Below are 12,523 nucleotides of genomic sequence, written 5' to 3' on the forward strand. Positions count from 1 at the left end.
CAGTCCTTTCACGCTCTCTATGCGCAAGGAAGTAGGTTTTCTCACATCACACCTCAGAAGTCTGAACATCCCATATCGCTGGGGGTTTCCCTTCTCACTTAAAGTGTCAAAGGACAACAAAGAAGCCACATATAAAGATTTGGAAGATTTGGACAAATTCTGCTCACATTTCAACAGCCCGCTTCCAAACCTACCCCAACAGGGCAAGAAGATCCCCGATACACAGAACCACCATTCAGCACAACCAAAACCGCAACGCCAAAGTTAGACTATGACCTCAAAGAAACGCAAGTCCGCTAAACCGGTTCAGCAACAACCGGTCGCTCGTAGCAGAACCCCACCATGATCTAACTCATTGTCGACACAGATGGCTAAATAAATTCATACACTCAGTTGTACATACCCTGCCTTAACCACAACTTGGTCTATGTCACATGATCTTCAGGTTTATGACCTAACTCAGTACTCTGTAAGACTACAACCACATTTAATCTTATAGACGACTATTAGAGACATTGAATGATCTACCCCCTGAATTTATGTCACTGCTAGAAGTAGTTACATAAGAAAAAAAAAAAGTATTATAACCTGATAAGATGCTTCAGGCTCACCCATTCCCCTACCCCTTACATTTAGCATTTACCCATAACACCTCTATTGTGCTCTCTTCAGTATTTAATCCCACGCCCAAGGAGCAGTAGCAGCTTAGACTGCCACAATCTCCTCACACCTTACTTTTATGACCCCCAATGGGTCAAATTTTTTGTTTCAGTTTTATTGTTGGAATGTTTCTGTTGTAGTTACATTTCTATGGTTTAATGTCTAATGCCTTCTCTTTATAGCACAGCCTCCTTGATACCTTTAAGGAATAGCCTATTCTGTATTTACTTAAGCACATTGTCTACTACATCAAGAACCAATATTTTCCTCTAAAGATTTCCCTATAAATTATTTCAACTCAAATGAAAATAAAATGAATGGGGTTGGTGTTCTTGTTCACCGCTCCATACCCTTTCAATTACTGAACACTGTATCAGATACGGAGGGAAAAATCTTGATAGTTGTTGAGTTATTATTTAATAGGTCCATTACCATAGTTAATGTCTACGCCCCCAACTCAAACTGGACCTCGTTTTTCAGACGCCTACTATCCTTGGTGCTAGAAAACTTGAAAGGTACCTTAATACTAGGTGGTGACCATAACGTTACCATGGACCCGAGCTAGATTCTTCATCTCTAAACCCGCGCTCTTCATCCCGACCCCCTAACTCGGTGTACAATTACCTCAGACACTGCTGGTCCCATGTCTCACCAGTCCCACCCACAACTTTGGAGTACCCTCTCATATCGCTATTGATTTGTTGCGATAGAAGATTATTACAAACTTGGAGTGTTAATGCATCTTGGTTTCCGTGAGAAAGTTATATTATATAGAAAGTCTTCCTGCAAAGAGAGAATCAAAAGGCTTATAGTTTTTATATAGTGACATACACGGATATGAGCATATGTTGAATGTAATACGTTTGATGATGTTTTTTAATGTTATTTGTCAATGTTCTTAAATACCACTGGACTGATACCTTGTAATACCACCTTTGATACAATACCGATATGTCCAATGTACAAAAATAATAAATAAAAATTTAAAAAATTATATTGTAACCTAGGATATACAACAGTCCTCTTTACCTTCTTATCTATAATAGCTTCCACCTGTGCTGCTTCCAGTTCCCGCTTCACTGGAAGAGAAAAAACAAAAATAATCATCATAATAGAGCAAAGAGTCAGACAAGCACACGCCCCTTTAATAGCACAAACCAGTCTAGAGTTCTCAGCCACTAACCACCACTCTCTCACCCTGTATGTCTCTTCTTGCATAAGCCAACAATGTCCACATCCAGTGATCCATGTCCTCTGTCTGCCCCTTCTCATTGTCAGTCATCAGTCTGTCAAATCACACCCCATGCCCTTGGATCATTCCATGATACCTTGTGTCTTGATTGGGTCCTTTGGCAGTACTCTGCTTTTGCCTTCAATTCTTGCCATTGCTGCAGTAGCTGCCGCTACCTGAGCCTCCCCAGTGGGTGGTTTCCGAGGTTTAGCTGTCTCCTTGGGCACATTTGGTAGATTCTCTCTGATAAAGGGGAGAAATTAAATAACATCTTTCATTTTAACATAAATGCAGCATTATCCATCTCTTATGACTGTCTTGTTTTCTAAACTGACTTCAATAACAGGATATTTGTTAGCTGCCTATGAGTGTCTTCACTTAAGGGGATAGTGTACTGTAAATCCGTTTTCTCCTTCATGTGTTTAAATTATTTGTTATATCAGCTGCAGAGTTTAAATGTATGGGAATTGACTAAGAACAATGCAAAATTAACATTTTAGTACTGCTCTGTCACAGCCCCTCACTGGGAGAATTATTTTATCTAAATTATCTTGTTTACATGTTTTGTTGTTTTGGGGTGTTTTTTTTTGTAAACAGATCGTAAAGGGACATGAAACCCAAAATATTTATTGTATGATTCAGATAGAGAATACAATTTTAAACAACAACTTTCTAATTTACTTTTATTATCTAATTTGTTTAATTCTCTTGATATCATTGGTTAAAAGGAGCAGCAATGCACTACTGGTTGCTGACTGAACACATGGGTGAGCCAATGACAATCAGTATATATATGCAGCCACCAATCAGCAACTAGAAACTAGGTTCTTTGCTGCTCCTGAGCTTACCAAGATAAACCCTTCAGCAAAGGATTATAAGAGTAGGAAGCATATTAAATAATAGAAGTAAATTGGAAAGTTGTTTGAAATTGTATTCTCTGCATGAATCATAAAAGAAAAAAAATTGGGTTTTGTGTCTCTCCAAGTTCAGACGACATGTTCAGCATGGATGGGGATACAATAGGCAACTTCAGCTATTTCAAATGAATAAATAAAGGTAAATGATCTACATGTAAACAATTTAATACACTCCAGTAGGTAAAATTAATAATTGGGAACACATTAAAAGGGAAAAAAAACATTTGAGTTCACTGCCCCTGTCTAATTGGGTGATGCACATTTGAATGTTTCAATATGATTGCACACTACTGGTGACATCACTATACAGATAGGGCTAAAAAGCAGGGGGAATCTAATAAATCTGTGTCTATGGGTGCAGCTTTTCTAATCCAAACCTACTCTACCTTAAAAAAAATATATAAAAAAAATAGAGCATTGCAATGCAATACTAAAACCAATCATCTCACCTACAATCCCCAATTAATTTTTAAGACAATGTAATCTCCCCAATTAAGATGCGACTGGGTTTGAAGAAACATAATTATAAACAGCTTATACTGGTATTTCCTAACACACAATCCCCAAATAATGTATAAAAAGTGAATTTCGTCCATGCATATTCCCAACCAGAACTAAATTGTAAAGAGTCACTGGCCATAAGAGATACTAAATGTGGTAATGAAGCAGTTATAACATTTTTTAAGAAAATGTGGATACAATAGGCAAAATCATAAGAGGAGAGAGATTGTAATAGGAAGTCATACAGTAAGTTGAGTAAAAACATCACTGCATCGTCAAATTTCCAAAGATGTGTATTATTGTCAAACCATAAGATACTGAACTGAAGATCAATAAATCTGGGAAGCTCCAGTCTTCAGACAAAACTAGTACACATAGCTGTACCTCCCGCTTGATATATATGCCAACTCCTAAAAAATGAGCTCATTACCATCTTTCACTCTAAGCCCCTTATGTGTCTATAACACAAGTATGCCTTTATCAGACTACAACATCAATTTGTGCTATATACATGCAGGAAATTTTATGTGTGACACGCAATAATCTGTTAGAAGAGATACAACTATCTGCCCTTGGTTTGGTGATTATTTTCTTTGTAAATGAGCTTTTTTTGCTTTAAATGTCTCACAAAATCTTTTTTTTTTTGTTTAACATAACTTTATTGATGTTTTCAATAGATTATAACAGACAATATCTGTTATAACAGGGTAAAAGCAATCTCAAAAACAATACTCAGTGTGAGATAACAAAATCATCACAATACAGGTTTGTCAAAAAGAGAGAAACAGAAGTAAAATCTCTTATTTACAATAGAGAATACTCTTGTCAAGTAGAGGGTCACTCATGGGCCTAAATGTATACATAGAATAGGAGATTTAGAAAGGATATAATATGCTAGGACTTCCAGATAACCATTTCCTATTATTGATCTACAAACCAAGTTCAAGTTAGTTGTAATAGAAGCATAAAGAAATTTCACAAAATGTTATGAAGCAGACCAATGGGAACACTGAAAACCAATGGAAGAGAATCTAATAAAAATAATATTTACCCCATAAACAATGTAAAAATGAAGTCTTGAGGTCCTTTGCAACTGCCAATAAACTGGTGTATACATGCCTAAATATAAGACACTTTTCACCAGAATAGAAAACAAAAGTCATAATGTGTAAGGGACATGAAACCCAAAATGTTTATTGTGATAGATCACACAATTTTACACAACTTTCCAATATCCATTTTGCTTCCTTATCTTGGTGTCATTTATTGAAGGAGCAACAATGCACGACTGGGAGCTAGCTGAACACATTGGTAAAGCCAATTACAAGAGGCATATGTGTGCAGCTACCAATCAGCAGCTAGCTTCCAGCTCCTGAGTTTACCTGAGTTTGAACAGAGAAAATTAGACAATGTAAGTCAATTGGAAAGTTGTTTAAAATGGTATGCTCTATCTGAAAGAAAATGTTTCTGTTTTTTTTTTTTTTTAATTCTTTATTTATGCAAAGAACATACATCAGCTTTCATCTCAATGTGAATAAACAAAGAAAAACGATAAACTCTTCAATACAGAACAGAGGATTAACCATTGAGTCTTAGCAATGCATGTCTTCCTTTTCTATTATTCTCAACATATTTTCATATTCTCCAGACCTGCTCCTCTCCTCCTTTGCCCTCCCCGAGGTATCACTGTTCTCCCTGCCTAGGTTGGTGAGGACCTCTATGATAAGACTGGGCATAACCCTCAAAAACAGAATTTATGTTTACCTGATAAATTACTTTCTCCAACGGTGTGTCCGGTCCACGGCGTCATCCTTACTTGTGGGATATTCTCTTCCCCAACAGGAAATGGCAAAGAGCCCAGCAAAGCTGGTCACATGATCCCTCCTAGGCTCCGCCTACCCCAGTCATTCGACCGACGTTAAGGAGGAATATTTGCATAGGAGAAACCATATGATACCGTGGTGACTGTAGTTAAAGAAAATAAATTATCAGACCTGATTAAAAAACCAGGGCGGGCCGTGGACCGGACACACCGTTGGAGAAAGTAATTTATCAGGTAAACATAAATTCTGTTTTCTCCAACATAGGTGTGTCCGGTCCACGGCGTCATCCTTACTTGTGGGAACCAATACCAAAGCTTTAGGACACGGATGAAGGGAGGGAGCAAATCAGGTCACCTAAATGGAAGGCACCACGGCTTGCAAAACCTTTCTCCCAAAAATAGCCTCAGAAGAAGCAAGAGTATCAAACTTGTAAAATTTGGTAAAAGTGTGCAGTGAAGACCAAGTCGCTGCCCTACATATCTGATCAACAGAAGCCTCGTTCTTGAAGGCCCATGTGGAAGCCACAGCCCTAGTGGATTGAGCTGTGATCCTTTCAGGAGGCTCCCATCCGGCAGTCTCGTAAGCCAATCTGATGATGCTTTTAATCCAAAAAGAGAGAGAGGTAGAAGTTGCTTTTTGACCTCTCCTTTTACCAGAATAAACAACAAACAAGGAAGATGTTTGTCTAAAATCCTTTGTAGCATCTAAATAGAATTTTAGAGCGCGAACAACATCCAAATTGTGCAACAAACGTTCCTTCTTCGAAACTGGTTTCGGACACAGAGAAGGCACGACTATCTCCCGGTTAATGTTTTTGTTAGAAACAACTTTTGGTACGTAAAACCACCTTATCTGCATGGAACACCAGATAAGGAGGAGAACACTGCAGAGCAGATAATTCTGAAACTCTTCTAGCAGAAGAAATTGCAACCAAAAACAAAACTTTCCAAGATAATAACTTAATATCAACGGAATGTAAGGGTTCAAACGGAACCCCCTGAAGAACTGAAAGAACTAAGTTGAGACTCCAAGGAGGAGTCAAAGGTTTGTAAACAGGCTTGATTCTAACCAGAGCCTGAACAAAGGCTTGAACATCTGGCACAGCTGCCAGCTTTTTGTGAAGTAACACAGACAAGGCAGAAATCTGTCCCATCAAGGAACTTGCAGATAATCCTTTTTCCAATCCTTCTCGAAGGAAGGATAGAATCTTAGGAATCTTAACCTTGTCCCAAGGGAATCCTTTAGATTCACACCAACAGATATATTTTTTCCAAATTTTGTGGTAAATTTTTCTAGTTACAGGCTTTCTGGCCTGAACAAGAGTATCAATAACAGAATCTGAGAACCCTCGCTTTGATAAGATCAAGCGTTCAATCTCCAAGCAGTCAGCTGGAGTGGGACCAGATTCGGATGTTCGAACGGACCTTGAACAAGAAGGTTTCGTCTCAAAGGTAGCTTCCATGGTGGAGCCGATGACATATTCACCAGATCTGCATACCAAGTCCTGCGTGGCCACGCAGGAGCTATCAAGATCACCGACGCCCTCTCCTGATTGATCCTGGCTACCAGCCTGGGGATGAGAGGAAACGGCGGGAATACATAAGCTAGTTTGAAGGTCCAAGGTGCTACTAGTGCATCTACTAGAGTCGCCTTGGGATCCCTGGATCTGGACCCGTAGCAAGGAACCTTGAAGTTCTGACGAGAGGCCATCAGATCCATGTCTGGAATGCCCCACAGTTGAGTGATTTGGGCAAAGATTTCCGGATGGAGTTCCCACTCCCCCGGATGCAATGTCTGACGACTCAGAAAATCCGCTTCCCAATTTTCCACTCCTGGGATGTGGATTGCAGACAGGTGGCAGGAGCGAGTCTCCGCCCATTGAATGATTTTGGTCACTTCTTCCATCGCCAGGGAACTCCTTGTTCCCCCCTGATGGTTGATGTACGCAACAGTCGTCATGTTGTCTGATTGAAACCGTATGAACTTGGCCCTCGCTAGCTGAGGCCAAGCCTTGAGAGCATTGAATATCGCTCTCAGTTCCAGAATATTTATCGGTAGAAGAGATTCTTCCCGAGACCAAAGACCCTGAGCTTTCAGGGATCCCCAGACCGCGCCCCAGCCCATCAGACTGGCGTCGGTCGTGACAATGACCCACTCTGGTCTGCGGGAGGTCACCCCTTGTGACAGGTTGTCCAGGGACAGCCACCAACGGAGTGAGTCTCTGGTCCTCTGATTTACTTGTATCTTCGGAGACAAGTCTGTATAGTCCTCATTCCACTGACTGAGCATACACAGTTGTAATGGTCTTAGATGAATGTGCGCAAAAGGAACTATGTCCATTGCCGCTACCATCAAACCTATCACTTCCATGCACTGCGCTATGGAAGGAAGAGGAACGGAATGAAGTATCCGACAAGAGTTTAGAAGTTTTGTTTTTCTGGTCTCTGTCAGAAAAATCCTCATTTCTAAGGAGTCTATTATTGTTCCCAAGAAGGGAACTCTTGTCGACGGAGATAGAGAACTCTTTTCCACGTTCATTTTCCATCCGTGAGATCTGAGAAAGGCCAGGACTATGTCCGTGTGAGCCTTTGCTTGAGGAAGGGACGACGCTTGAATCAGAATGTCGTCCAAGTAAGGTACTACAGCAATGCCCCTTGGTCTTAGCACCGCCAGAAGGGACCCCAGTACCTTTGTGAAAATCCTTGGAGCAGTGGCTAATCCGAAAGGAAGCGCCACGAACTGGTAATGCTTGTCCAGGAATGCGAACCTTAGGAACCGATGATGTTCCTTGTGGACAGGAATATGTAGATACGCATCCTTTAAATCCACCGTGGTCAAGAATTGACCTTCCTGGATGGAAGGATTGTTCGAATGGTTTCCATTTTGGACGATGGAACCTTGAGAAACTTGTTTAGGATCTTGAGATCTAAGATTGGTCTGAACGTTCCCTCTTTTTTGGGAACTACGAACAGATTGGAGTAGAACCCCATCCCTCGTTCTTTTAATGGAACAGGATGAATCACTTCCAGAAGATAACCTTGGGAGACTATTTCTAGCGCCCAAGGATCCAGAACATCTCTTGCCCAAGCCTGAGTGAAGAGAGAGAGTCTGCCCCCCACCAAATCCGGTCCCGGATCGGGGGCCCGCATCTCATGCTGTCTTGGGAGCAGTGGCAGGTTTCTTGGCCTGCTTTCCTTTGTTCCAGCCTTGCATTGGTCTCCAGGCTGGAGTGGCTTGAGAAGTATTACCCTCCTGCTTAGAGGACGTAGCACTTGGGGCTGGTCCGTTTCTGCGAAAGGGACGAAAATTAGGTTTATTTTTGGCCTTGAAAGACCTATCCTGAGGAAGGGCGTGGCCCTTGCCCCCAGTGATATCAGAGATAATCTCTTTCAAGTCAGGGCCAAACAGTGTTTTCCCCTTGAAAGGAATGTCAAGCAATTTGTTCTTGGAAGACGCATCCGCTGACCAAGATTTTAACCAAAGCGCTCTGCGCGCCACAATAGCAAACCCAGAATTTTTCGCCGCTAACCTAGCCAATTGCAAGGTGGCGTCTAGGGTGAAAGAATTAGCCAATTTAAGAGCACGAATTCTGTCCATAATCTCCTCATAAGAAGAAGAATTACTAATAATCGCCCTTTCTAGCTCATCGAACCAGAAACACGCGGCTGTAGTGACAGGGACAATGCATGCAATTGGTTGTAGAAGGTAACCTTGCTGAACAAACATCTTTTTTAGCAAACCTTCTAATTTTTTATCCATAGGATCTTGGAAAGCACAACTATCTTCTATGGGTATAGTGGTGCGCTTGTTTAGAGTAGAAACCGCCCCCTCGACCTTGGGGACTGTCTGCCATAAGTCCTTTCTGGGGTCGACTATAGGAAACAATTTTTTAAATATGGGGGGAGGTACGAAAGGTATACCGGGCCTGTCCCATTCTTTATTAACAATGTACGCCACCCGCTTGGGTATAGGAAAAGCTTCGGGGGGCCCCGGGGCCTCTAGGAACTTGTCCATTTTACATAGTGTTTCTGGAATGACCAGATAATCACAATCATCCAAATTGGATAACACCTCCTTAAGCAGAGCGCGGAGATGTTCCAACTTAAATTTAAAAGTAATCACATCAGGTTCAGCTTGTTGAGAAATTTTTCCTGAATCTGAAATTTCTCCCTCAGACAAAACCTCCCTGGCCCCCTCAGACTGGTGTAGGGGCCCTTCAGAAACAATATCATCAGCGTCCTCATGCTCTACAGTATTTTCTAAAACAGAGCAGTCGCGCTTTCGCTGAGAAGTGGGCATATTGGCTAAAATGTTTTTGATAGAATTATCCATTACAGCCGTTAATTGTTGCATAGTAAGGAGTATTGGCGCGCTAGATGTACTAGGGGCCTCCTGTATGGGCAAGACTGGTGTAGACGAAGGAGGGGATGATGCAGTACCATGCTTACTCCCCTCACTTGAGGAATCATCTTGGGCATCATTTTTACCAAATTTTTTATGACATAAATCACATCTATTTAAATGAGAAGGAACCTTGGCTTCCCCCACAGTCAGAACACAATCTATCTGGTAGTTCAGACATGTTAAACAGGCATAAACTTGATAACAAAGCACAAAAAACGTTTTAAAATAAAACCGTTACTGTCACTTTAAATTTTAAACTGAACACACTTTATTACTGCAATTGCGAAAAAGTATGAAGGAATTGTTCAAAATTCACCAAAATTTCACCACAGTGTCTTAAAGCCTTAAAAGTATTGCACACCAAATTTGGAAGCTTTAACCCTTAAAATAACGGAACCGGAGCCGTTTTTATATTTAACCCCTTTACAGTCCCTGGAATCTGCTTTGCTGAGACCCAACCAAGCCCAAAGGGGAATACGATACCAAATGATGCCTTCAGAAAGACTTTTCTATGTATCAGAGCTCCACACACATGCAGCTGCATGTCATGCTTTTCTCAAAAACAAGTGCGCCATACCGGCGCGAAAATGAGGCTCTGACTAAGATTAGGGAAAGCCCCTATAGAATAAGGTGTCAAAAACAGTGCCTGCCGATATTATTTTACAAAAAATACCCAGATTAAATGATTCCTCAAGGCTAAATATGTGTAAATATGATCGATTTAGCCCAGAAAATGTCTACAGTCTTAATAATCCCTTGTGAAGCCCTTATTTACTGTCTGAATAAAAATGGCTTACCGGATCCCATAGGGAAAATGACAGCTTCCAGCATTACATCGTCTTGTTAGAATGTGTCATACCTCAAGCAGCAAAAGACTGCTCACTGTTCCCCCAACTGAAGTTAATTCCTCTCAACAGTCCTGTGTGGAACAGCCATCTGTACAACGGCAAAGAGAATGACTGGGGTAGGCGGAGCCTAGGAGGGATCATGTGACCAGCTTTGCTGGGCTCTTTGCCATTTCCTGTTGGGGAAGAGAATATCCCACAAGTAAGGATGACGCCGTGGACCGGACACACCTATGTTGGAGAAATCAAGTTTCCATTCTCCTCTTAATTGTGCCTCTAAGATGAAGGTAGTGTTTCGTATTGGGTACAGGATTTGTAATTGTTGCCTTTGATCTAGTGTATGTAGGTAGATTTCCCATTTAGCCATAAAGCGACTTGTGCGTTTCACCCAGAGTGTCTGCCTGTTCGTAAAGTAGTTGTTGGTGTATTTCTCTTTTTAACTGTTGTAGGGTTGGGGGCTCTGGAGTTAGCCAGTTCTTAAGGATGACCTTCCTGGCCTGCAGAATCACATTATGTGTGAATACTGTGTTTGTCTTATTTGTATTTTCACATTCCAGGAAAACCAGTGCCTGGGGTGTGAAAGGTTCCAGGGGGATACCCATTGATCTGAGCCAGTAATGAGTCATACCCCAGAATCTAAACAGCTTGGGGCAGGTCCAAATCATATGGATTAAACCTGCGTCACTTTGAGCACATCTTGGGCAAATACCTGAAGAGTTAGTCTCCCATACTTTGTATAACTTTGGTGTAATGTATGCCGTTTCAAGTAACTTAATGTGAGATTCCCTTAGATCCATAGATAGGGTAGCACGCTGAACTTTTTGTATACTCCTTTTAACCTGAGATTTAGAAATCTCTATATTTAGTAATGATGACCATTTCTCACTGATGTAAGCGTTGATGTGAGTGTTTTCGTTGTTTGGTGTCATCAGGGCTTTGTAAATGGGAGTGATAGAAGTATTTCCCTGCATGAATGAGTTACCCAATTGATATATTATATGGTTTCCGTCCGGAAATGTGTCTTGCCCAAGCAATGTTGTAACATAGTGCCTAGCCTGCAAGTATGCGAAATGATGTGACCTCGGCAGTGCATATGTAGTCCGTAGGTGTTCAAATGTGTGTACCGTTTTCCCATCTCCTTCCAACATCTTATGTACCGTATCCAACCCCTTTGTCCCCCATTCCCTGAAGGTTTTTGTTGTCATCCCTGGAATGAAATTAGGATTCCCCTGCAGTGGGATGTACTTAGTTCCCTTGTGTGTGAGCCCTAAGTTACTACATAGTTTCCTCCAGGCATATAATGGTTGCTGGAAAAGAGCATATTGCGGTAGATGCTTCTCTATTTTCCCAGCTTTCAAGTGAGGTAACATGGCTAGGGACCATGGGCTAGCAACGCGTTTCTCCAAATCAGGGATAGTGAAGTTGTCTCTTCCCGTTAGCCAGTCTAGGGCATATTTAGATTGAGTCGCCCAGCTATATAATTCTATGTTTGGCACTCCCATACCCCCAGAGTAGGACAAACTCTTCATCCTGTCAGATCTAATTCTATGGGTTTTTTTTGCCCAGATAAAGGAGAAGAGGGAGCTCCAAAATTTTAGGTCCTCTTTACTGATTACTATAGGTAACATCTGCAATTTGTAAAGTAGTTTTGGGAAGAGGATCATTTTAATGAGACCTATTCTGCCTGACATTGTAAGGCAAAGCTTTGCCCAGCTCGCCACCAAGTTCGTGGCTTCCTTTTTTAGCGGTGTATAATTAATTCCATACCAATCTGATGGGTTTAAAGCTAGCTCCACTCCTAAGTATCGGAAAGGTTTTTCCTGTCTGCCTGAAGTTGTACTGAAGGTCAGGGGCACCCGCAGTGGGGGTCAGCCATATAATTTCTGTCTTGTCCTTATTTATCTTATAGCCAGAGACCTGACCAAAGTCTGTCATGATATCCATTATTTTAGGCACATTTAAACTGGGGTTTTGCACATACAGGACCATGTCGTCCGCGAAGAGTGATAGGTGAAGTCTAGTTGATCCCACATCCAGACCCTCAGTCCCCAGTCTAATTTTTGCCGCTAGGGGCTCCAGGGCCAAATTGAAGAGTAGGGGTGACAGTGGGCACCCCTGTCTCGTGCCTCTTTCCAAGGTAAA

At 41.5% G+C, this 12,523-nt stretch overlaps 1 protein-coding gene across 2 annotated transcripts in view; it reads right to left on the reverse strand.

Annotated features, from left to right (window-relative positions):
* Window positions 1–12,523, reverse strand: part of UBXN6 (UBX domain protein 6) — a gene marked incomplete at its 3' end in the record, with an annotated part of 289,209 nt that overhangs the window by 218,535 nt on the left and 58,151 nt on the right. Inside the window, 2 exon segments of one of the 2 annotated variants that reach the window (XM_053703152.1) lie at window positions 1,690–1,739; window positions 1,989–2,134. In XM_053703152.1, the coding sequence (XP_053559127.1) occupies window positions 1,690–1,739; window positions 1,989–2,134 (196 nt within the window). 2 annotated transcript variants of the gene reach the window in all.

Source organism: Bombina bombina, chromosome 2, assembly GCF_027579735.1.
Source record: "Bombina bombina isolate aBomBom1 chromosome 2, aBomBom1.pri, whole genome shotgun sequence".
Taxonomy (NCBI): domain Eukaryota; kingdom Metazoa; phylum Chordata; class Amphibia; order Anura; family Bombinatoridae; genus Bombina; species Bombina bombina.